The sequence below is a fragment of the Hippoglossus hippoglossus genome, chromosome 2 (assembly GCF_009819705.1).
Source record: "Hippoglossus hippoglossus isolate fHipHip1 chromosome 2, fHipHip1.pri, whole genome shotgun sequence".
Taxonomy (NCBI): domain Eukaryota; kingdom Metazoa; phylum Chordata; class Actinopteri; order Pleuronectiformes; family Pleuronectidae; genus Hippoglossus; species Hippoglossus hippoglossus.
In genome coordinates this window covers 4,623,543-4,647,718 of record NC_047152.1, presented here as the reverse complement: position 1 = coordinate 4,647,718, position 24,176 = coordinate 4,623,543, and the positions used below count along the sequence as shown (strand labels likewise).

General features: G+C 46.4%; 3 protein-coding genes and 1 long non-coding RNA gene across 4 annotated transcripts; 1 reads left to right on the top strand and 3 right to left on the bottom strand.

Annotated features, from left to right (window-relative positions):
• Positions 1 to 1,186: 1,186 nt before the first annotated feature.
• On the bottom strand, positions 1,187 to 1,390 carry LOC117775812. Its single transcript, XR_004616338.1, has 2 exons — positions 1,261 to 1,390; positions 1,187 to 1,222 (listed from the first exon to the last, which is right to left on the bottom strand). It is a non-coding gene; the product is annotated as an uncharacterized LOC117775812 (long non-coding RNA).
• A 53-nt stretch (positions 1,391 to 1,443) lies between these two features.
• Positions 1,444 to 2,680, top strand: LOC117775808 (methyltransferase N6AMT1-like). Its single transcript, XM_034609284.1, has 6 exons — positions 1,444 to 1,723; positions 1,806 to 1,892; positions 1,968 to 2,058; positions 2,127 to 2,210; positions 2,298 to 2,439; positions 2,513 to 2,680. Exons 1-6 carry the CDS (start codon positions 1,587 to 1,589, stop codon positions 2,623 to 2,625), a joined length of 654 nt encoding a protein of 217 aa, XP_034465175.1. The 5' UTR covers positions 1,444 to 1,586; the 3' UTR covers positions 2,626 to 2,680.
• A 67-nt stretch (positions 2,681 to 2,747) lies between these two features.
• Positions 2,748 to 11,848, bottom strand: gart (phosphoribosylglycinamide formyltransferase). The gene is given in 26 exon segments (XM_034609253.1): positions 2,748 to 3,309; positions 3,381 to 3,496; positions 3,588 to 3,729; positions 3,836 to 3,966; positions 4,153 to 4,311; positions 4,405 to 4,440; positions 4,443 to 4,491; positions 4,493 to 4,608; positions 4,799 to 4,880; positions 4,882 to 4,952; positions 5,032 to 5,283; positions 5,369 to 5,414; positions 5,416 to 5,568; positions 6,029 to 6,138; positions 6,291 to 6,385; positions 6,721 to 6,952; positions 7,110 to 7,278; positions 7,355 to 7,440; positions 7,541 to 7,628; positions 7,747 to 7,872; positions 7,968 to 8,036; positions 8,531 to 8,642; positions 9,165 to 9,339; positions 9,781 to 9,876; positions 10,063 to 10,212; positions 11,726 to 11,848. Coding segments are annotated over 25 exon segments (3,054 nt in total). The 5' UTR covers positions 10,208 to 10,212; positions 11,726 to 11,848; the 3' UTR covers positions 2,748 to 3,111.
• A 1,466-nt stretch (positions 11,849 to 13,314) lies between these two features.
• Positions 13,315 to 16,299, bottom strand: LOC117775807. Its single transcript, XM_034609269.1, has 5 exons — positions 16,117 to 16,299; positions 15,566 to 15,852; positions 14,238 to 14,504; positions 14,011 to 14,163; positions 13,315 to 13,925 (listed from the first exon to the last, which is right to left on the bottom strand). The coding sequence occupies exons 2-5, from the start codon at positions 15,837 to 15,839 to the stop codon at positions 13,765 to 13,767; spliced, it is 855 nt and encodes a 284-aa protein (XP_034465160.1). The 5' UTR covers positions 15,840 to 15,852; positions 16,117 to 16,299; the 3' UTR covers positions 13,315 to 13,764.
• Between the last annotated feature and the right edge of the window lie 7,877 nt (positions 16,300 to 24,176).

Here is a 24,176-nt window from a genome sequence, read left to right as displayed (position 1 = left end):
AATCTTGTAGGTAATGCTTCCCCTCATCTCTTTCTGTGGGAAGACAAATATTCTGTTTACAATGGCAACAGCAAAAAATAAATAAACATCTCTATGCCAAGTGTCAACGGTTTTTACTGTACACATTTAGAGAAAATATGGTACCAACTTCTAACTTTAACCTTAAGAGGTGACAGACAACTTTCACTTCACTCTTGTTCAGGATGACCCCCACTTTCAGGTAACTTTACTACACAAATTTGGGAAATAAGCTTAATTTTCATTACGGCTTCCATAACTTGCTCCTGTAAAATATGATGTATGAGCAAGTGGAGTGTGCTATAATGACAAAGTTGCTGACTTTCAATTTAATTATGTCATAAACTCTACATTCTAATCTACTGACACTTGACAAACAATTCATAACTAACGACATTAAACCTTCATTGCTCCGACAGTCTGAATTTCTATAGTTTTTATACAATAACTTTTTAATGAAGGAGGCGGAGGAGTGAGTGAGCAGCACCGTGAGAGAGGCTAACGCTAAGCTGCTAAGCTAACACCAGAGAGGGAGGGACACAGTGTGAGGGTGGGCTGGGAGACCGTAGAGTTTATGGAGGGGGGAACAGTTGATGGGAGAAACGAGGAGCAGCAGGACGCCATACCTAGTCCATGCGCAAACAATTCAAAACAGGAAGTGACGCCAGACGCTGACCGGAGCACGTCCGTCAGTCGCCGTTTACGGCCGCGGCGCAAACATAGACTGTATATTAAAAGCACACATTTTCATTTATAAGATTAAAACAATTATTATTTAATCACAAGAGCCTCAGCTCTACTTTATTGTTGCATTTCTTTATCTAAACTACAACTGATTTAACAGACAACACATCACATTTGGCCCAATCTTAGTTTACTCGTGTCAATGCTTCACTTTTACAGTTTCTGCTCCGTCTTCAATCCACAATTAAATCTCCTCTGAATATTTGCCCTTCAATTTATTATACATGTACTAATGTGATGCACCAGGACTTATTTCTTCATTACGTGTACGTTTTTTTTTTATGTTGCTTCAGTTGCACTTTTAATGTTAAGACAATTTGATTTAGTTTGCTGTCTGTAAATTAGTTCTTTTTCAACGACCCACATATTATTCATAAACCTAACAAGACGAGTATATATTATACATGCATTTTATTCTTTTTTCTGTCAACACTATTTTAATTTGTACAGTTATTGTTGACTGTCAGGTTTAACATTACATTTTATTTAACTGATTACTTCACATTTTCATTCATAAAACCACATAGAAACAGCTGCTACAATAAACCAGCGAAGAAGAGAGCCACCCACGTCACAGTGACGTAGTGCGTATGAGGAAGTGAATTGAAAACACGTTAGCTGAAGCGCCTAGCACAACGTTAGCTTACGTCGTTTATGAACAATTCGGACGGCGATTAGTGCGTAAAATCGACTTAACCGTTAAACGACAACACTGTGCGAAACCTCCGCTGACATTTACGTACCATTATTTACGCAGTGGATGGTGGAGCGAGCCGGGAACGCGAGCCAGGAACGCATGCAAGGCTGCAGCCGTGAAGGAAGACATGTGCGCCGGTTACCACACTCCCGTTTACTCCCACGCCGGACGGGGACACTTCCAGGAGGTTTACGAGCCCGCGGAGGACTCGTTCCTTCTGAAGGACGCGCTGGAGAAAGACGCACGGCGGCTGCAGACGATCAGGTCAGACGCACGCTCCGCTGTAACTCAACCGGAAATGAGCCCCGTCACTCAGACCAGGTGTGTCTCTCTCCGCTGTCTGCAGCCCGGCTGTGTGTGTGGAGGTCGGCAGCGGCTCTGGAGCGGTGTCCGCCTTCCTGGCGTCGGTGGTTGGACCCTCAGCGTTATACATGTGAGCTGATATCCCATTTACAGTGAAATACACTCGTGCATTAGCACAGTGTGATCCTCGGTGTTTGTCTCCCAGTTGCACTGATGTGAATCCTGCAGCCGCGCAGTGCACAGAGAAGACGGCCTCCTGCAACAGCGTGTCACTACAACCTGTCATCACAGACCTGGTGAGACTTTTACATGCACAGATTTCAAATGAACCACAATGCATATTTAAATGTTTTCCTCTCTTTAGGTGGAGTGTCTTCTGCCCCGGCTGAGTGGCAAAGTGGACGTCCTCCTCTTCAATCCTCCCTACGTGGTGACGCCATCAGAGGAGGTGACGCCTCTCAGTCCAGCAGGCCCCCCTACAGGTGGAAGATGGGGAGCGTTTTAACAGTGGAAGCTTTTCTTGTGTCCTGTCCAGGTGGGGAGCAGAGGTATCGAGGCCGCCTGGGCAGGTGGGACGCGAGGACGAGAAGTAACGGACAGATTTCTCCCCTTGGTGACGGAGCTGCTGTCCACTACAGGGTTGTTTTACCTCATTACCATCGCCGAGAATGATCCAGGTGAGTTTTAAATGTCTGAAGCAATTTCAATTACGACAAAGGTGATTTGACACTTCTCCCTCTTTGTCAACAGAGGACATCATTAACCTCCTGGGGAAACGGGGCTTGCAGGGAGAGTCGTGCTTGACCACAAGAACTGGAAACGAGAGACTGTCAGTGCTTCGCTTCCACCGGAGACAAACGTGAGAGGAAGATTTCTGAGCTGTCAAAGAAGAGACTGGACGGATTTTACAAGGACAAATGTCCCAGATTCAGACCGAGTGGAAGGTGCTTCTGCTGTAAACATGCTGACATGACATCTGTATGCAACACTGTAACAGACACTTTAATAATGACAGACAAGAATTCATTACACCGACAGCGTTACAAGCTAATTCCACTATATATTACAATCGTAACATTTCTTACAAGTTAATATTGGAATGTCATTGTTTTCATTTCAAGTACAATGCTTCAGTCAAAGTTGAAATGATACTTTTATCTAAGAATTTCATCTCAACTGAACCCAACAAGGCAAAGGACAGTTTGAAGTGGAGGAAATTAAAGTTAGGACTGTAAACTTTTCTATTTCTTTCCCACTTGTTTGTACAATAAAGTTTGAGTTTTACAGAAGCAAACTGTTTTATTGTGTTAATGACACCAATGGATAAAGTTGCGTTTGACGTCTGGCCTTTAACTCTGTGGGTTCGTCTTCCACACGCTGTGGCCGTCCTCGCTGAGCGTGACGGCGCCGCTGGCCACCAGCTCCAGGGCGGCGGGGAAGGCGCGGTGCTCGGCCTCCCGGATCCTGTCGCACAGACCCTCCTCGGTGTCGCAGCTCAGCACGGGCACGGCCTCCTGCGCGATGATGGCTCCCGCGTCCACCTCTTCCTGACAAGACAACAGCTGTTTAACTTCTTCAAACACAAAAACAAATTTGCCCCGCACTCTTTCCTACTTACTGCCACAAAGTGAACCGTGCAGCCAGTCACCCGCACCCCGGCCTGCAACGCCTGCTTCTGGGCATTCACGCCCTTGAATGACGGCAGCAGGGATGGATGGATGTTCAGCAGTTTTCCTGCAACAGAAACATGCTGTGTAAAACACTTAAACGCGACTTTGGAATTAAATGTAAGAAAACCTTTGTCTTGCTGATGGCGCCTTCACACCGTTCCATTTCTTGACAAAGTTTCCCGTGAGGATCCTCATGAATCCAGCGAGACACACCAGCTCCACCCTGAACTCCTCCAGCACGCGGTCAATGGTGCCGTCAAACTCTGTCCGGCTCCCGTACATCTTGTGGTCCACCACCTGTTTAAGGTCAGACACCAAAACTTCATTATCTAATCCTTCAATTAGAGAACAACTCGCATCACCGAACTTGGGTTTTTATTATTCTCGTAAATATCTGGGTTACTCGTGTCTGGATTCCAGCCAGTGACGCTCTTTTCAGGCCCTGAACGCCCGGCCTGTTGGAGATGACGACCACAATCTCTGCCGAGCTGGAGGGACGCTTGGCCTGCTCGATCAGGGCCTGGAGGTTGGTGCCTGGGACACAGAGGAAACATTTTTTAGACAATATCAAGTGGGAACTAAATCTGTCTACAGAGCACACATTCATCGTATCCTTTGATTGATTTGAACAAAAAATGGGAGCATTCTAATTATTCCTTTTCACTCAGACTTGTTTGAGTCCAGCTGAAACCCTTATTTCCAGATGAATAAAAAACACACCTGTGCCAGAGATGAGAACACCGACTCTGGTTCTTTTGCGCGCTGTGCCGTCGCTGCCGTGACAACCATTATTGTGCTCGACCCCCGAGTCTCCGGCGGCGGCTGACCCTGCTTTCAGCAGGCTGTTGCTCAGGTTACGCACCACCACAGCTTCTGCCCCTACAGCAACACACGCAACAAAACTTTCATTTTCACCAACTTTATCTGCTTGTTATGATTCTACATTCCGGTGTCAGTGTTTCAGTGGCTGACCAGGCAGCTTGTGAGCCAGTGAGCCCACGATCCAGCCTCCTCGTGGCCTTGCAGCTGCCGCAGGACCCTCTGAGCGTCCAGCGGAGCGAACCACCAGCACGGCGCCCAGGCCGCAGTTGAAGGTGCGGGCCATCTCGTCGTCGCTCAGGCCGCCCTCCTTGTGGAGCCAAGAGAACACTGGAGGGATGTTCCATCGAGACGCGTCTGAATCACGCAGAGACAACGTGGGAATATTAATGAGGGAGCAGAGAGTGACCTCAGGGAAAGTTTATTCATGTTTACATTTGCACAAAGGTCCTTCAACTAGAATCATTTATACAGGAAACTTTCTTCCTCTTTCCCCAGCTTTTCAGAACTTTTTTATGCTTATGATGCAGACGAAGGTGAGGTGTACCTAAATCAACCGCCAGCTCCTGGGGCAGCACCCGAGGGATGTTCTCCAGAAGCCCACCCCCTGTGATGTGAGCGTAGGCTTTCCACGGCGCCGCTGCGGAGGATGGGCAGCAGCAGGCGACTGTAGATCTTCGTCGGCGTGAGCAGAACCTCGCCTGGAGGCGACAGAAGAGTTCAAGTGTGGGTTGGGATTCAAGTGTTTGTATCTGGGGTGAAAATGAAAAGCAAACGTACCGACGGTCTGTCCAGGGCCGCAGAATGGGGCGGGGGAGCTGTAGCTGAGGCGGGCCCGCATCCAGACTTTGCGGACCAGGCTGAAACCGTTGCTGTGGACGCCAGAGGAGGCCACTCCCAGCAGCAGGTCCCCCTCGGCGATGTCCCCCAGTCTGGGCAGCAGGGCGCCGCGCTCCACTGCTCCCACGCAGAACCCGGCCAGGTCGTACTCGCCGGGAGCGTAGACGCCCGGCATCTCTGCCGTCTCACCTCCTGGACAAGGACATTTTTTGAAACACAGACATCATAAGCATAGATCATATTTATCATTCAGTCATTGCACCGTCACTTCTCTCACCCAGCAGAGCGCAGCCCGCCATCTCGCAGGCCTTAGCGATGCCGCCGAACCACCGAGGCGGCCACGTCCACGTCCAGGCTGCCGCAGGAGAAGTAGTCGAGGAAGAAGAGCGGCTCGGCGCCCTGGGCGAGCACGTCGTTCACGCACATGGCGACCAGGTCCTGACCCAGCCCGCCATGCTGCCCGCACGCCTGAGCAATCTGATGGAGACCAAAAAAACACTTTTTTAAATCACAACACTTTCAGAAGTTTTGGCACCTTGACAAATCAAACCCAGTAAGGAATGTAATTTCATCTCCAGACTCGCCAACAATGAGCTCAATCTGCTTCAATCCATGAATCCTGGATCTTTCACACTTTAAATGAATTTGTATTTCTCTTCAAGGTTTTTTTTAAGAAGCCAGAGTCTAAGCCTTTGAATGTGTCTACAGATAAGCTCGCCTCCCCTGCTGCTCCATTACCACGCAGCCAAATCTGGATCCTATTTTCAATGGGTACTCGTTATAGCCCATGTGGAAATTACCAAAGCCAATTTGGACCGAGCGGAGCTTTTCAGCACTTTCATTAGATTCTCATTTGTTCCAGGTCTTAGCGGCGACAGCCACGAATATCGAGAAATGACAGTGGAGCCTGCGTGGAGACAACAAACTCCTGTCCCACCTTGAGCTTGGTGCCCACGCCGTCCGTCCCAGACACCAGGATGGGGTCCACAAATCCTGCAGCCTTCAGGTCAAAGAGACCAGCGAAGCCTCCCAGTTCTGCATTGCACCCTGATGGAAAATACAAGTTACACACTGTTACTATTCAGACTTTTACCATGTATTACAATTGATCTCAACATGTGTAATGAATTATTTTACTGGGTAAAAACATCTTCTGCCTGTGTTAAGTTTCTTTTTTTTCAACATGACACTGAAGTTACCAGAGCGAGACGTAGCTTTAGCCAGAGGTTTGATCAGCTCCACCAGCTTGTTACCGGCAGCGATGTCCACTCCGCTCTCCTTATAGGTCAGACCTCTGTCAGAGACACAGTTTTTTATTCCCACTGGGTTCAGGTCTAAATCTGAACTGGGTCTCGTGGAAGAGGATTATAACGTTTTTTTTTTAAAAACCAGGGGGGAAATTCTGGTTGTGGAGAATAGAACACACATTCAAATAATAAAAGCTAATTTACAGAATTATTTATGTTGTGATTACAAAAGAAAACTAGGACACGAGTACATGTACACTGATGTTTATTATTCAAACGGTTCTATAGGATTTACAGTGTGGAGATGGGGAATAACAAACAACACACAAAATAATAAAAAAGGGGACTGTTTCCAGTTGGCGTGCGCCACACTCACACACACCTGGATTGGTTCAGGTGAGCGATGGCCCGGTGGCCGATGTCGCGGCGGTAAACTGCACCCGGGAACCCAATGGCAGCCACGCCCTGGTTGGCGGAACGCAGGGCCGCTTCCAGGGAGGAACTGACCGCCGTGACAGTCAGGACCCGCCCGCCGCTGGACACCACGCCTCCTTCCTTCAGGGCGGTACCGGCGTGGAAAACCTGCAGCCCCATGTCCTCAACCTGGGAGAGGCCTAAAGGACGAGAGCGATTAAACATGTTTTATTTATTATTATTCCATGACTTTATCCCTTTTTTGAAGCCATCCAACTATACTGTAACATTTTTCATATCTCACTATACTCTGACATTTTGCTCGCACAGGCTTTGCTGCTGCAGTGTCGTGCAAACCTGTGATCTCTACTCCTTTCTTGTAGGAGCCAGGGTAACCAGGGCTGGCCATGACAACCGTGACAGCAGAGCTGTCTTGCTGCCACACGGGGGGGTTGGAAGCCAGCGTGCCTTTCATGGTGTTCATTATCACTTCGTACAGGTCGCTCTTCAGCAGGGGCAGCAGCACCTACAAAAATTTTAATGAGTTGAGAGAAAAATATTATGTTTCTTGTGCATCGACATGGGTTAGGGACGAGTTGTACCTGACACTCGGGATCTCCGAAGCGACAGTTGTACTCGAGCACCTTCAGGCCCTGCTTGGTCAACATCAGCCCCGCGTACAGCACACCTGGAAAAAACATCCACGATGGAGGCTGCGTGTCATTCATCTGAAACTGTAAACTCACGACAGCAAAGACAACAACACATGTAAGGGACAGAGCACTCGCCCACGAAAGGAGCTCCCTCCTCCTTCATCTTGTCCACCGTCCTCTGAAGGACCGTCTCTCTGATCTGCTGCAGCAGCTCCTGACTCACCTGCACAGGAGCGACATACATTACATTAGCATCACCTTCTTTTAGGCTCCGTTCAGTTTTGGACAGAGATCTGGCGGCAGAGTACGACCTTGCTCACTGTCAAATGTCAGCGCAGTACCTGAGGGGTGGGGCAGTAAGCCCCCATGCCGCCAGTGTTCAGCCCCAGGTCCCCGTCCTGCAGCCGCTTGTGGTCCTGCGCTGGAGGCATCGGCGACACCGAGGAGCCGTCGCTGAAACACAGACACTAAAAAGGAGCAGGGAAACATCCTGTCAATTTTCCCTTTTACATCAAACTTGTGTCAATAACTTGTGAATTTCAGTTTAACCGTTTTTACTCACAGACACTTCCTCTCCCTCCAGAAGCTCCTCCACCACCACTGTGTCCCCTGCAGCTCCAAAGGCTTTGTCCTGTCAGAGAGACAACTTTCACATGCTGCTTTGATCCATTGTTTCAATAAAACAAGCGTCTGCTCTAAACCTGCCTGTTATGTACGGGCTGTGGTAATGCTCCAGAGCCATGTCAGAATTATCCCTCTTCATCAATGAATCCTTCTCAAACAGTTCGACGCTTTATCGTTTGTGTGCGGAGCTTTTTACAACACAATCTTCAGACCCAAGTTCACAACTTTTCTAGATAAAAGCTCTGTAATTCCACAAAGAATGAAACACTGCAGCAACAAATCGAAAGATGTGCTTTTACTTGGTAGAAAAATTGCCTAACAAGTTTTGGGTTTCTATGAATCACAAGTTCTCAAGTCAGAGAACGTCAAATAAAATAAATACAATCAATACAATTAACACTTAACTCACATTTTACTAAACGTATTGTGCCTCCAAATTGACTCATCGTAAATTAAGCCTTTGACATTCTTTTTCTTATACTTCAGTATCGGGTCAGGTACCTTCATGATGTCCATCACAGCCTGACAGGCCTCCTCCTGGTCTCTGGCCACGATGACTCCCTTCCCGGCCGCCAGGCCGCTGGCCTTCACCACCAGCGCAGGAAAGTCAGCACTGGAGACGGCAAACAATGACACCGGCTCAGCAACGTGCAGAAAGAATCATTTTCACAGGAAACACATCTGGAGCAGATGCTGTATTGCCTATATAAAACCCAAAATGTCTTCTGTGGACCATTTGGCATCTGCGGAGCACACCATTGTGGATGCGTATGGATGAAGGCTGTCAGAGCGTGGCAGCTGTTGTTCTGCCCAAGATGGTTTATATGACCAAAGAGATGAAAAGTTACAACTCTGTCTCTTCTGTTGCTTCTTCAAGGGCACGATGAAAAACAACCATCACTTCTGAGATCATTAAGTCTGAGACAAAACTAATTCTGTCAACATTTCATTTTCTATCACAACACAATTTTCTGTGTGGTTAATGGCTCCCAAATAACAGAACTCCACAAGCTTCCTGCTGGAAAACAGTGATGTTGTCTCGTAGTTTGCATTTAACACAAAGAACACACGTCTATTTATACGTCTCTAGACTCGGGACGTGGGCACAGAAACACTTGTCTGCTGCTGTACTGACGTGCGGATGTAGTTGCAGGCCTCCTGGGGGTCGGTGAAGGAGCCGTAACGGGCCGTGGGGATGCCGTGTCGCTCCATGAACGCCTTGGAGAAGCTCTTGCTGGCCTCCAACTGAGCTGCTTTTCCAGAGGGGCCGAAACACGGCACTCCTGCTGCCGTCAGGTCATCGACGATACCTGAAAGAGACGTGAACCCATTAAGAGCCTATGTGATACGTGTAAATGTATTCAGACTCAGACAATGTTCCTGCTCTGCCGCTGACCGAGGCTCGGTCGGTAAGTGACGTGTTTGAAGACGAGGAAGCGGGCGGGGATTTCTTTGAGTTTGGTTTGTTAAGTTAAGTTTAGGGAAAGAACAATGGAAGCCAAATGTTTAAGTGAGCAAATGTTTTAACTTCATCTCTCCATCCGCTTTAGAGGCTGAGAAATGTAAGTTTGTGTCAACGCTGGCGATTCTGTCCACCCTTAAGAAAACCCTCCCTTTTAAGTGGTCGTTTTCAAACAGTGCTTGGGTTTTAGATAGCTTTTCTATTTGCCGCCAAAGGCCTCAATGGGTTTAAGGTAGCGAGACGGACACGATAGACAGGAGACGAAATAAGATCCAAGGACTTCACTTACCTGCAGCCAGCGGCACCTCAGGCCCGACCACCACCAGCCCCACGTGATGATCCTTGCAGAACTGAGCCAAGATGGAGTGGTTGCTCACCGAGACCTCTGCGTGGAGGAAAGTCACAGGGAGCAACGGTCTGTGGGTCATTCACACTTTTTTCTTCATTATTATTATAATTATTACCACCACCGCTTCAGGATTAAGGGCAGAAGCACAAAACACAAGATGCTAATCACTATGTGTAAAGACGGTGATACAATTTGCCAGTTTCTCCGAGTGTCTGTATTTACCAGAGTTGCTGATCTTCCCACAGTTGGCGGTGCCTGCGTTACCCGGAGCCACCAGGACCTGCTGGATCAGTGGCGACTGGGCCAACTTCCAGGCCAGTGCGTGCTCCCGTCCTCCGCTGCCAACCAACAGCACCCGCTCTGCCATGGCACCTGGGTGAAAAATGAAGAGATCCCAGCGTGTTGCATTAAGCTGAAACCCGCGCACGCCTTCATGGTTATTTCCTCCAGAGCGGCCAGCGCTTCTCATCCGCCTCCAAGCCTTTTCGCAAAGCAGCCGTTTAATTGCACGCAAGGCCTGACCTATAACGAAAGGAGTTTGCCGAGCTGCGAGGAAGCGCTGACCTTTACCGAGGCCCGGGGTCTTATATTATCTTGTAACGCCACACTAACAAGGATCCAATCAACTAGAACAAAAACACAAGTCAACAATTAAATGGCGTGGTCACCGAGCACTGACGGGCTGAACACGACGGCTCATTTGCATGGAAAAACAAAACCATTATCAGGTGGAGATACAGTAAACCATCCGCCGGAGCCTCGGCAGTTCGGTTCCTCTGAGCCTCTTAAACCAATTTTCCGCGCAGACGCCTTTTCTCATTTAGCTATGGTTATTGCAGGCAGCTACAATGTTTGTCATTTAATAATTGATTATATTTGAGAGGATTTAACACAAGAAATAAAATGGTTCTTTCAAGAACAAAAGTAAAACATGATATGCGCCGTCACACAGTGTGAATTCACAGTGTTCCTCGTGACACGAGTTTGGAATCAATGTAATCTCATCACTTGGATAAGGCTCATGTGCTGTTCTGCATTCCCCAAACTTAATTTTACCCCTAAATGTGGTTTTCAAACAAGTATTACATATTCGAGTGCGACAAAGGTACAAAATCGTATATTACAAAAGTGAAAAGAAACCACAATGACTCCTGCGCACGCTTTAAACCCCCAACTCAAACAGGGTCAGAGTTCAAACCATCCCAATCTGCGTAGACCTGACTTGAGTTCCGAGGGTTGTGCAATTGCGAGGTTTACTTTAAAGTGAAAAATAAATAAAAGGGTTCCGAGTGTCACAGTCTGAAAGGTCCCTGGGAAGACCAGCCGGGATCAGACAGAGCACAAAAGGCAGAGTGTCGCACAGTGGGCCGCACACGGTCCACAATTAGCCAAATCACCGCTTCTGATTGAAATCACTCGGGCTCATGTGACCCAGCCAGAGAGCACACGAGTCTGAACGAGTCCTGAAAGAAAACTGCACATTTATATAAAGCGTTGAAGCATCTATCGTGATTAATGACATTAAAATGACTTTATAGTACTTTTGACATTTTATTTTCTCACCATGCTGCATATCAATGTCCTGCACTGAGGAGAAAACTAAAATATGGATGATAGAACTCACTTTTCTTTGGTTAACTAACCATTTGTTTGAAAGGTGTCTCCATAACGAAAGTTTGGTTGATAATATGGCCGCACGTGCTTGTAAAATGCACGCACTGTTCCGCAATTGAACACGGCCGGCTGTGTCTAATGTCTGATGCAGCCTCTTTCATTATCCCAGATCATTTCTCACTAAAGTCAATGCTCTTCCACTGCAAGCAAGTCAAGTGGATTTAAAACATGTGCGACTGAAACAAGCGAAACCATGAACATGAACACTCACCTGTGCGCGTTGACTGTACGTGATAAGCGGGAAATAGCCGGAGCCCAGTTCAGGACAACAGTGACAGGAGTGTGTGCTCTGCTCGCAGCCTGGGGACTGACCATAGGGATTGACACACACACACACACCAAGCCAAGCCAAGCCAAGCCAAACACACACACCCACGCCACACACACACCACGTGGATTCAATATCTCAGTGATGTGCGTCGTAAACGCTTCGAGAATCGCATCGCAAAGTTACGCAACAAGCGCAAGGTGTCGTTAAAAGTGTAAAATAACTTGCTGATCAAAGTTGATTTTCTGTTTCTCACCTTTATTTTGCTGCGGAGAGAAGTTTTTGGGGGAGATTCTTCTTCTTCTTCTTCTTCGTCGTCTTCCTCCTCCGGATGCACCGACAGAGAGGATCATGGGAGTTGGAGTCAATCGGGGAAATCGGGTGTGGCCTTCGAAGCAGCTTTTCCGTTGTCCTGAAGAAAGACGTGATCAATTAACTTTCCTCCAATTAACGTCTGTGTAAATAACTTGTTCTGCCTATTTTTTTTTTATATATATGTTACACATTTCTTTAAAATTATATATAAAAAAGTGACAGAAATCCTGTTTTGCAGGCAATAAAGGAGCCCACTTATTTGCCTTGTGTAAATAAACTTTACATGACTTTTAAAGCAGCAGATACATTTGTTCAATAATTTATAAATACATAAGGATGGTATTAGCAGAGGTAGTACTCGGATATTTTTACAAACAAACAATGTAAAAAATGCCAGCCCGACAGATTTATCAGTCAATGTGATGTTGATGCTGATATGAAAACTTATTTTACAGAATAAAAATGCAATGCATCTATGTTTACATTTCACATTTTTTTAAATAGTTTGATAAGCACATGTTTGGAGTCATTGCTACTTTGTTTTAGAAAAAGTATCATCAAAATATTTTACTCCCTAAAAGCAGTACTGACATCCACAACAACAATTCATATAGATCAGGTTCTAGGAAAAATACTTCTGGATTTAAGATGTGAAACAACGCATTATTATTCATTATTATTTAGATAGTTTCATTTTTATACAACAGCCATGTAACCTTTGTCCTTTTGCTTTCCTTAATAACTTCTACACTTTATTTTCCTTATTTATAAGATAAGATAGATAAGATAAATGTACTTTATTGATCCCAATTTGGGAAATTATTGTATCGCAACAGCATGTCAAGGGCAAAATATATATATCCTATGTGTAGGAATACACAGTTACATTTGCTAGTCAGTTTAAAGCTCCTGATGTTTTTAATCTTATTCTAAAAAGTGTAACTATAGCAGTACATTAATTGCATTAACTGAAATAAAAACAAGTATTTATTGGAGCATAACATGGAAACGCTCAAGTCAGGGGCAGTTAACTCAAAACTGCACTTAAATACAAGGCTCGAGTAAATCTTATTTTCCACCGCTGTTTTTTTGTATCCCTTGTACTGACAACATTCAACCTTGTGTTTAATCCTAATCCGATTATTTATTCCTGTAACCTTTGTCTAATAGCAGCCGATTCTCAAATGCGTCTAGAAAAAAGAGAAAACAAGTGATGATGATGCCTGGCTCTTTATCGTTTTATTTTCACCATGTGTTTTTTTAAGCCACCGAGATTCTAAATATCTTTATGAAGTGCGTCTTGGCCGAGATAAGCAGCAACAACAGTGAGCTGCAGATAAACAACGTGAATCAGATACTAGATATTGTTGTAATAACTCTGAATTACACAGAATCGCTGTTGTAAAAAAATGATGGATGCGATTTCTAAACAGATCAGATAAAAGATTTTATCCTGGAAACTTAGCACAACTCGAGAGGTTTCCACACCTTAATGCAGGGACAGAAAAATACAAAGACAACAGTGATGAAAATGTACAAGGATGACAGTGAAATCCCTTACTCGTCAGTTTCTGCTCCACAAAATGTCACAGTATCAGTTTTATTTCTCATATCACATTAAAAAACTCGTTACGATTCAAGTCTCCAGTCCACGTGGGCCGGTGCAGTCACAACAGAGGGAGTTCGGGGGCGTTCAGGAGTTCTTGTCCCACTCCAGACCGTCGCAGGGCGAAGAGGGTGACGCCTGAGCCGTACGCTGCAGGGATCGTGATGTGCGTCAACAGGGGGCGCTCCTGCTCCTCTTCTCTGACCATCTGACTCACCTGACCTAATCGGAAGAAAAGAGGGAGACAAATAAGTAAATACAAGATAAAAACTGTTTGCAAAACTAAAATCATTAATAAATGATTTACCTTCAACATCCAGGTCTTTCCATCGCGGGTCAGACTGGCTCTCTGAGAAGCCTGACATACAGGAATCAGGCTTGAATCGCTGCAGGACGTCTTCTCGACGAATCAGCAGCACCGATTCACTGCAGAGTCGCGGGTGCACCTCGTCCTCGCTTACTAGAAGACGATTGAGACGGATGAGAACACATCAACGCCATGGGGACAAGAGTTGCTTCCTTCCCGTTACTCACCTACATCTAAAGGATTCGTCATGAAAACGGCGTTGGGTGCGACCCCAAATATGAGCTGGTGGTGCCAGGCGTCGGGGACCTCCTCCCCCTCGGGCACAGACAGCTGCATGTTCATGGTCGCCACGGGAACAGCGCCCTTTCGGATCCAGCGGGCGAGCCAAGGGATCAGCTTCACCTGCCGGCGAGGGTGAAGGTGGAAGAAGCGACCCATCACTTCGCCTTTACTGGCCTCCTCTGCTCCTGCGATAAGCTGAGCGTGAGTCGCACCTGGAAGGAAACATAGTCCTTATTTGACTTTTTCTATCACCTGTACGATCATTAGAGAAACACAGGACTTTTTTTTTTTATAATAAATGAATATACATGCTTCTTTTCCACTCAGACCCTCACGTGTAGGACGAGGGTTTGGGTTAGACACCCGAAATGTCAAGTGTAAAAACTGTGGAGCTGAAAAAGTTAATTACAGCTTCTCCTCTGAGGGGAAATAAACTCATTGTCTAATTCAAGAGGGTCGTTTTTGGAAACGGCCTGCTTGGCAGTGCAAACCAGCTGTCAGGAAGGAAGCAGCGATCACGGGTTCAAGTTGTGACGCAGCCTCGTTCGCTGCTGCAGGTTAACATCACAACCGGTATCTGTGAACCCTGAAATATTACTGCCCGTGGAGCCCGGTTAAAATATGCGTCAGTACAGGGTCAACCTTCATGTATTCATCATTTATTACCTGATGCGTCACGGGACAATCTGCTGGGAGTTAGAGCTCCAGACAAGTGTTTATTGCTTAATATCTGCCAGTGTAGTGAAGAAATAAAAGCTACATTATCATTTTCTCACCTGCAAAATGAAGCTATTTGATAATTAACTGCATCCGGACCAAGATGTTTAAGGGTGATTCATGCAAATTCGCTATTTTTTTAAATAAAAAGGTTTGCTCATTTACCCAGTTTTATATAAAGATTTTACATATTATTGTAATTTCAGATGAGAACAGGTGGGTTATTGAGAAATCATCATGACGTGTTGTTGCTCGTCACAATTTACTTTCTGAATGAAAACATATCTGTGCAGCGAAATAAGCCAAATTTAGTTTGAGGTTCTCAGAAAACAGCACAGTTTTATCGTCAATTTAAAATAATGGAGCCAGAATATATAAATTTCACATTGAATCGATTTCTCATTTGACCACTAAAAGCTTTTTCGTGATTAACTGCAGAGCTCACTTTGCTGAAGTGTTCATGCAGGTTTAACCTCACACAGGTGAGGACGTGACCTTTTGTAAGTAACGCCCTCGGCTGCAGTTTTGGCACCAGTGTATCATCCGGGACATTTACCTGCTTCGCTCCGGGACAGCAGATAGTCGGGCAGCGGTGACTCGTACCTCCTCAGGCGAGTATGCACACAGCGATCGGCCTCCTCGGGGGCCACGTCCACGCCGAGGGCCTTCAGCACGTCCACCACGGCCGTGGCCCCGCAGGCCGACGCTCCTATCTGCAGGGTCTGCCTCTCCACAGCCTCCTGGAGGGACCACAGCATAGCTCTACCACCCTCCTCCTCCTCCTCCTCATCATCATGAGCTCCACAAAGCTGCTCACACACTGACTCCATCTGAGAGGCTCACCTGGACAAACAGGGTTTTAGATCTGATTGCAACTCAACACAACAGCAAGATAAAACATGCACCGTTTCCTGAGCATCTATAAACATGTGTTGCACTAAATCTATGTGCAAAATTAAGCCAGAGTGAAGTAAATATAGATTTACAATAAAAATGTATATATCCGTCTTAACTCACTTTAGTTTATTATAAATGTCATTGATAATCTTGCTCGCTATGCAACTTAATGTAGCAAACTGAATAAACAGTGTTCCTGTGTTTTCTTACCATAACAGAAGCCGGCAGCTACAATAACATGCACTGCGCACGCGCACACCACACGTGGTTCTATCTTCAGGGCTTTGTTTGAGAGTAGGACAAGGAGGCGCAGTGGCAACTAGCGCCCCTGCTGGCCGCCTCCAGCCACGACATGGAGAGAAAAGCACCACACAACGGGAGATGACAAAACCACAGCATGCATCGTTCACAGCTACAGGTACTTCGCAGTATAATGTATATTTGTGTTGTGTGGTATTCAGCGTATATATTCTACAGGTCATGTACACAGATTGATCGAACAAATACATGCAAAAAATACTAAAATACTGATCATCATGGTACACAGTATGAAGCCCAGCAAGAGGCTCTACCTTATTTTCTACATTGCAAAACGTCCACATGTTTAACACCATGACAGACAGCTTCGCATTTGAGCCGATAATGTGATAATTCATAAATACTTTTATCCAAAAAGACAGAATAAGAGATTGAGATACAAACATAAATGTGTACAATATTTTGCGTTCCAATACAAAATGTCAAGGCAAACACCTTTTGAGCCATATCCTCAAGCCCGAGCCAATACTGCATCAACGGCTGCTGCGGTGATAAACGCTCTGCACAGATAGAATCGGGAGACTTAGCGCTTTCAAGCAACGTGTGATTTGTGGAGCTTGTGTGAAAGGCCGAGTTTGACACAGAACAAAATGCACCTCTCAGCGGAGGGAGGGCGGCCCTGGGAATTACAGATACATCAGACACACAGCTCAGGGAAGAAACCTTGACAACCGTGAGGCCAAAACACAGCTCTGCATAACTGGTAATAGTTCAAAAATGTCTTGTAGAAATATGACATTTCATAAATGGCAAATAAATGGAAAACTATACATCTAAAGAAATACCTCTTTAATAATTGGAATTCTTTAAGGAATTAAGAAAATGTGCAAAGAGCTGATGAGTAACAAAAATTGAAATCGTCTCTTTTTGACTATTATGACCACAAATTGTTCCCAAAAAGTGGAAATGGAGGGTCCGCATGCTCAAAAGATCCTATTTTACTTTTCAAATATTTAAGATGCTTGTTTAAAAGTGCTTTGGACTCCAAAGACCGCCACAGATGCTGCTCTTCTCCCTGTTGCACTCAGATGCAGCCACACTGAAACTGCCATTTCCCATCAAGCCAAGAGATGTCAGTGTGGCTGCATCTGAGAGCAGCGCAGTGAGAAGAGCAGCATATGTGGCAACACAGCAAGATGCAGTGTGGTGTCACCGAGGTTGATGCTAGTGGGGGGGGGGGGGGGGGGGGGGGGGGGGGGGGGGGGGGGGGGGGGGGGGGGGGGGGGGGGGGGGGGGGGGGGGGGGGGGGGGGGGGGGGGGGGGGGGGGGGGGGGGGGGGGGGGGGGGGGGGGGGGGGGGGGGGGGGGGGGGGGGGGGGGGGGGGGGGGGGGGGGGGGGAGGGGGGGGGGGGGGGACAGCCTGAGGGGTGCAGCGTCTCGCTGACGGCCGCCTCCTCTTTGTGTCCTGCCAGTTATCACAGGTGGACGTTGAAACTACAGAGAGCAGGAGCCTGAATTCTGTGCTTCACCCTGAGGCTGACAAGCTCTTCAGGAAAAGTCCGAGCAGGGTTGTTGTAACCAGGATGCTGCTTTTGTCCTCTTTCCCCATTTTCACACAGATTTCAGTTTCCATTTACAAGGTCAGAAGTTTAGAGCGGGCACTTGTGAACAACACTAGACTTCATGAAGCACAAATGACATCCAACGGCAGCCGGAGTTCAGTCCACTTCGCCAATCGTGTGGCAGCGGAGCCCAACACGACAAGAGCTTCAGTAATGTAAAACATCAAACATGAGAATGGGGTGGGGGGGCGAAATGTGATATCAGAGACTTTGATCACGATATGATTGCTGGTGCCAGACGAGCTGGTTTGAGTGTTTTCCCAAACCAGGGATCTCCAGGGAGTTTCACACAAAACAGGCTCCAGGTTTTGCTCAGAATGGCGTGAAAAACAAGACAAAAAAACATCCAGTGAGCGGCAGCTCTGTGGCTGGAAACGCCTTGTTGATAGAAGAGGTCAGAGGAGAGCGGCCAGGGCTGGTTAGAGCTGACAAAAAGACTTGTCCTTACAGCTGTGGTGAGCAGAAAAGCATCTCAGGATGCACAGCGCGTCCAAGCTCGAGGCGGATGGGCTACAACAGAAGAAGTCAGGTTACGCTGCTGTCAGCCAGGTACAGAAATCTGAAGCTGGAGTAAACACGAGCTCATAAACACTGGACAGTAAAAAGACAGGAAAACAAAGTCTGCCGAGGTGAATCTGAGCTCCAGTTTTGGCTTCGTAATACCAGAGATTGCCACATGTTATAATAGGATATTTTCAGATACGAGCTCCAGAAAATGTCCGGACTATCCAGAGTTTTCCTTTCGCATATGAAGGACGCAGCAGGAGATAGTCTGGGTTAGACACGATCCTCAAAACCAGGACAATCTCCGGAACATTCAGGCAAGGGATGGTTCTGGGTAGAGCATGAAGGAGGCTCGACATGATGTATGAATTAAGCTGCAGCACATCAACTCCAAGAGCATCTGTTGTGTGTTTCGAAACGTCATCAACATGCCCACTCGCTGGCGGTGAATCCTCCGGACATTATCCTGCTGCTGTATTCTCACATGGGCTCACTCAGACATTTTCCTCGGGAGACCGGCGGGAAGAGTTCAAGAGAATGTCTTGTTCAACAAAGACGACAAAGAACTGAGGCCGTTTTGAAAGCAGAGGTAGAATACACCCTGTATTAATGTGGTGTTCCTAATAACGTGAAGAGGGCCAAGTAAGTCAGGGCGTTATACAATGAAACCTGCAGGTGGAAAAGAGACACGAGAGTCCACAGAGAAACGAAAGGAATGAAAGATTTAAAGAGTTTTGGTTTATTCAGAAAGTCTAAGCTTTGCCTTGATCTTCCTACAGTAACTTTTATCTGTACTGATCCGTGATCACGAACATCAACCCTGGTTGGTATTCATCTCACCTCCCCCTTCCTCCGCTGCGTGTAGCGATGGCTGCTGGAAGTACAAGAGGAGAGTGATTAAAAGTGACTGGGCTCTCGGGCGCGATCCAGCGGCCTGTATGAAGCATGCCAAACAAAGAGATGAGGGAGGAGGGGGAGTCTTCACATGTCAGGGAGGCAGAGAGGCTGCGTCAGAGTCTCACAGGCAGCCTTCACCTCAACATCACCTTTTCTTATTTGCATCTGTGCAGGCGCTGAAAAGAAAGCGATGGAGTGCAGTTTTCTTTTTGTAAAGGCTCGGCGATTAGTCATCGCACTCGTCAACAAATATGTTTTGTGTTTCAAAAACAGACGTTTGCTTGCTGAGCGGGAAATGATTAATGTGAAGACTGTGGACATGAAGGTGGAGGAAAATGAAGTTGTGCAAATAAGTAGCTGAACAGAGTAAAGAATCAGCAGCTCTTTGCATGAATGAGATCAAGAATGAGACGGTGTGACAAGAAAATAACACAATAGAAATAGAGGAATAAAGAAAGCAGCATGATACGGTGGCGATGGTGGTGTGTGGGGGGGGGGGGGGGGGGGTGCTCTCTGCTCCACTACCTTTTTCAACAGGTCAATTTTTCCACGTCTCTGAAGCATGAAATTCATTTGTGAATGTACGGAACCTTGTACCTATTGACACAGCATTAATATTTAACGGGGCATTTCAGTGGTTATTGACTCTGACTTACCAAACACGCAGGAAATCTGCGACTCGCTAGAAAGAATGTTACAGTTTTCCTCTTTCTTATATCTTCTGTAAAGCAGATACATTATTTCCACACCTCAGCCCTGAAGTGAAATAAATGAGAGATAAGATTGAATTGATAACATTTGTAACCAGTAGACATGTTTACTGTCTGCGCAACATTTGCAAACATATACGGCTGCTTGACGACACGTGTGCTGTAAAGCAGTAGGATGTAATGTTGACATGAGTTATAATAAGACTATGTTCTGAAACATGTCAACTGGAATATGAATGGAAGATTTTATTAGTAACTCAAATCGTAATCAGGGTAATGTTGCAGTCCATGCAATACACAATACAATGCATAAGAAAACCAGGCCTTACCTGAGTCCGTATATGTCACCAACCTCTTGGCTCGCCTTGACCCCTGCAGTGACCCCCTGATCGACCTCCCTTTGCCCATCAAACCCCATCAGATGCTCCGGGATGTGGTGGCAAGTTTCTCTTTGAATCTAAAAGGATAAAAACCTCACTCCACCGGTTACCTATGCCCGCCAGAATCAAGAGCGACTCCTACATCTGAACGGAGGCTTGCGGAACGTTGCCTGGCGTCCCCCACCCCCGCACGCACACAGCCCAGACTGCTTTCCGATGGTGGAACGTCCAGCAGCAGCGTCCCTCTCCATCTTCAAGAACCTCAAATCCTTGTGTCTCTCACACATCAACAACAGTTTAAACATTTAACCATGATGCCCTGCATTTGGTCTATTTGAACAGATTCAGCTCTTAGCACTTACTTCACGCTCTCGTACCGTAGTGAAGCTTTCGCGTTGTCCCTCAGTTGTAAGTCACTTTGGATAAAAGCATCTGTAGAGGGGGAAAAAAGAACATAATTTAACACAAATACAAAATAAAAGGTGAGGAACCATCACAGAAAGAGTTTCCACCGCTTTCCAACGACGACGCTTTCTGAGGGGAATAAAATAAGATATTGATCGAGGAACAAATGTAATGTCGGAGTGACCTTGTTCGTCAAAACTCAAGGAAATATCGGCAATGTGGCTGCTGAGGAACAGACTGCTTCAGATACTTTGCTTGTGAAACCCTCCAGTGGGTGTTTGGTCTAAAACGGAGGCGGACACCTCCGTATGGCCTCGCTCTTACTTTTTACAGTCGTCATTCTCTAGATGCATCAAATATTGTTGGCACATACCATTCAGTTTTCCAATATCTTTATGTCTGTTGAAGTGCACAGCTGGAGGCCCTTTAAGATTGTTTTTCCTCCATTACACGGCGTCTTTCCTCGAGAAAACATCTTATTTTCAGTCTTCTAGCGAACCTCCGGGTCACGGTAGATGTTAAGTCATAAGCATACAAAACAAATAAGAGGAAGCAGCAATCAAGAGGAGGTGTTCTATGTAAAACAGCATCTTAGTTCATCCTGTGATCTTTACCATCACGGCAGGAAATGGGGAGAAAAACCTGTTAGATGTGTGCAGGCCTGTGGGCGTCCCTTTGGAATAATATGGAAAGCAGAGTCTATTTAAACACTATCTCCATGACCTCTGTGCGCGGCAGCTCTGCAGGGATCGACAGGATTAACCGGCGCCTCTCAGGTAAGCTGAATCATAATAAATAGCGGCGACGCTTTGAAAACACCCATAACAGCACATTAGCATTGAAATGAGGCAGCGGGTATGTCAGGGAGGTAGTGCTGGGTCACGGAGACAAACGCTGAACGGTGCCAGAGGGACCTCCGCGCACACTCGGCTGTCCCCTCCACTGCCCGCTACGCCTACACTGCTAAAGTCAATAGTGTTGACATCCTGGCTCTTTTCCAGAAGAGCCGCCGTTGGATTTCTATTCCGGCGCTGGAAGCAGAATTCACCTGAGCGCTGCTTTATTTTATGCACTACATGCATGGCACTTCTTTTTTTTTTGTTGCATATGCCGTAAACTTTAAGGGTTCCTCACAAAGCCGTGAGGTCTGGGAGATTTATACTTTCTTCACTTCATCTGGTTATAAAACATTTCTTGCTGTTAACTCACCTTTATATAGGGCCATTACAGGCGGAGAGCGCCAGTTTGTCCAGCGTGCGCCCGCCATCTCCTGCTGGGAAAGCACTTCAAACTTCAAAAACGGTTAAGTGCATTAATAATCACACAGAACATTTATGTCTCAGCGAGAACAGCCTTTATAGTCTATTGTTGAACACGTAATGTGCATTTAGGACTCCGGGAAGTGTCCAAGTCACCTACAGGGTTATATCATGGTCTGCTGGTTATAATTACAGAGTGAAACATAGCTGGAACCCGAGATGCAATCCTACACCTGCAGATGTTCAAAAAAAACTACTTATTATTCAAAAACCCATCAATGGCCTGTTCTCTCTAGTGGGTACCGCATGGCACAAATGGTCCTTTAATGGCAAATAAAAAGATTTCCTCTTACTTTTTATTCTGGGTTCAATGAGATGGAGGATCTGGAGTCGGCATCTTTTCAGTGCAATTAACGTTTGGTGCGTTTAGGTTTCGACTGCAGGAGAATTTTAGAGAAGATTTTCTATTCGCGAGTTTTTGAACGGTGTCGTCGCAATATTACAATTTTATGTAGCCAATTGTTTATTGACGTCTCAAGCTCCTGCAAATTGAACAAAAGTCTATCCAAAAAGTGAACATTTCAAAACAAACGAACCTCTTAAGGTCAAACTGAATTTGAATCTGAGGCACCTTTCACAACTGTGTTTCTGGTTCGGACTAAAAAGGTTCAGACCAAGCAAAGAAGACTCTACCATGCCTCATACAGGAATAAATTCTAATCATCATAAATCAATCACTTTCAGCTACAACTTCCAGAAATGCTTCTTTCACTTTGGAGGCTGCGACATGCTTTATTACTGTGAAATACTAGATCATGTTTAACAAACAGTAAATGAGTAAAAGCAGAGTAAAGTCGTTATTTAAGAACGTCGGATGCGAAGCTCTTCTTTGAGTGTGTGGGTGGGTGAGGTTGGGAAAAAAATGCTTTATTGCTCATTATCACGTCAAACCAGGATCAGATTCGGCTGCCGCCTCTGCTCACGACTCAAGAAACGCACGTCTACGCCGGCTGAGGAACGCTATACATCATCAACTAACCGCAAAAACAAACTGTCCTTGGCAGATAATGTTCCGTAGAGTTGCTCGAGCCCCGCTGATTTTCTCTCTCTGCGAGACATTTGTCAGGTTTCTCTGACACCGGGACAATTTCTGCTCCTTGCTCATATATCACAACACAGAAGGTGGCGCGTTCTTTTCTAAAGACGTCAGCCGGGGGAAAAAAAGTCTTCCTGACACTCCGAATCGCACACATGACATTCACAAAGCGAGCAGAAAACTTTCCATCTCGAAGCCCCTGCTCCAGGCCTGACACGGCCCTCACACACCGATATGTCAGACGTGACTGAAAGGTGCTCTTTAGGCTCAGACACCTGCATCAGGCAGCCTGGCATTAGCCCATGATGTCCGCTGTGGTAGCTGTCACTATTGCTGAGCGTCTCCACAACAGAATGCCATTTTCCCTGCTTCGTTTCTCCAGACCCCTGCAGCTCGGGCTGCAGTTTAGCCATCAACCTCTGACATTTATCAGCTTCCCTTCAACCCCCGGCTCGTCCGAGATGCCTTTTCGCTATCCAGGAAGAGGTGGTAAAAGTTCAGGGCGGTGTGAAGAAGGTTTATGGGGGATGGTGGATCAGTCTCCCGTTTTATCTGCCTTTGGCTGGGAGAGCTTGCCAATGAGGTCAGCGGCAGAGGGTGGACTTGGGAGAAAACAGCCGAAAGATGCAGTAAACCAGCAGCCTGCACCAGCTTAAGCATAATCCAGATGTGGGATGTCATATGGAGAAACTCCCATGTGGATTGATTTAAGGTCGACGAGTTTTTCAAGATGCTGTTACTCAGGCCAGATGTCTCCTTATTCTCCCCCTCTCTGCCCAGTCAGTCTCCTCTATCTACTCGCCATGTGAATTACAGATGTCTTAAAAAGAGATTTGAGAAGCGGTTTCCACTTGTTTCTCATCACGTGGTCTGCTCTTACTTTCTTGAGGAGTGCTCATTGTTCCAAAGTGATTGGGCCTTTAAAGGAGAACTCTCTCTATTCCACTCTGTTTACTCGTGTGCGTGTGTGTGTGTGCGCGATTGAGAGAGAGAGCGAGAGGAAGAAGGAGAGCGAGAGGGTTTTTAAGGGCCCATCTCCAGATCTAGAACCAATTTCTATGCAAATGCTATGACCTGATATGGAAGGAGCTACCATTGTTCGCCGTGGGCAGGCAGGGTTGGCTTAAGGTTGTCGAAACA

What these genes read in the sequence shown, in the direction of transcription:
- LOC117775808 (XM_034609284.1), top strand. Translation starts at nt 1,587, where the DNA reads ATGTGCGCCGGTTACCACACTCCCGTTTACTCCCACGCCGGACGGGGA. An exon ending in CGGCGGCTGCAGACGATCAG is followed by an intron (nt 1,724 to 1,805) that starts GTCAGACGCACG and finishes CGCTGTCTGCAG; the next exon opens with CCCGGCTGTGTGTGTGGAGG. An exon ending in AACCTGTCATCACAGACCTG is followed by an intron (nt 2,059 to 2,126) that starts GTGAGACTTTTA and finishes TCCTCTCTTTAG; the next exon opens with GTGGAGTGTCTTCTGCCCCG.
- LOC117775807 (XM_034609269.1), bottom strand. Translation starts at nt 15,839, where the DNA reads ATGGAGTCAGTGTGTGAGCAGCTTTGTGGAGCTCATGATGATGAGGAG. An exon ending in GACGAATCCTTTAGATGTAG is followed by an intron (nt 14,164 to 14,237) that starts GTGAGTAACGGG and finishes ATCGTCTTCTAG; the next exon opens with TAAGCGAGGACGAGGTGCAC. An exon ending in GAAAGACCTGGATGTTGAAG is followed by an intron (nt 13,926 to 14,010) that starts GTAAATCATTTA and finishes TCTTCCGATTAG; the next exon opens with GTCAGGTGAGTCAGATGGTC.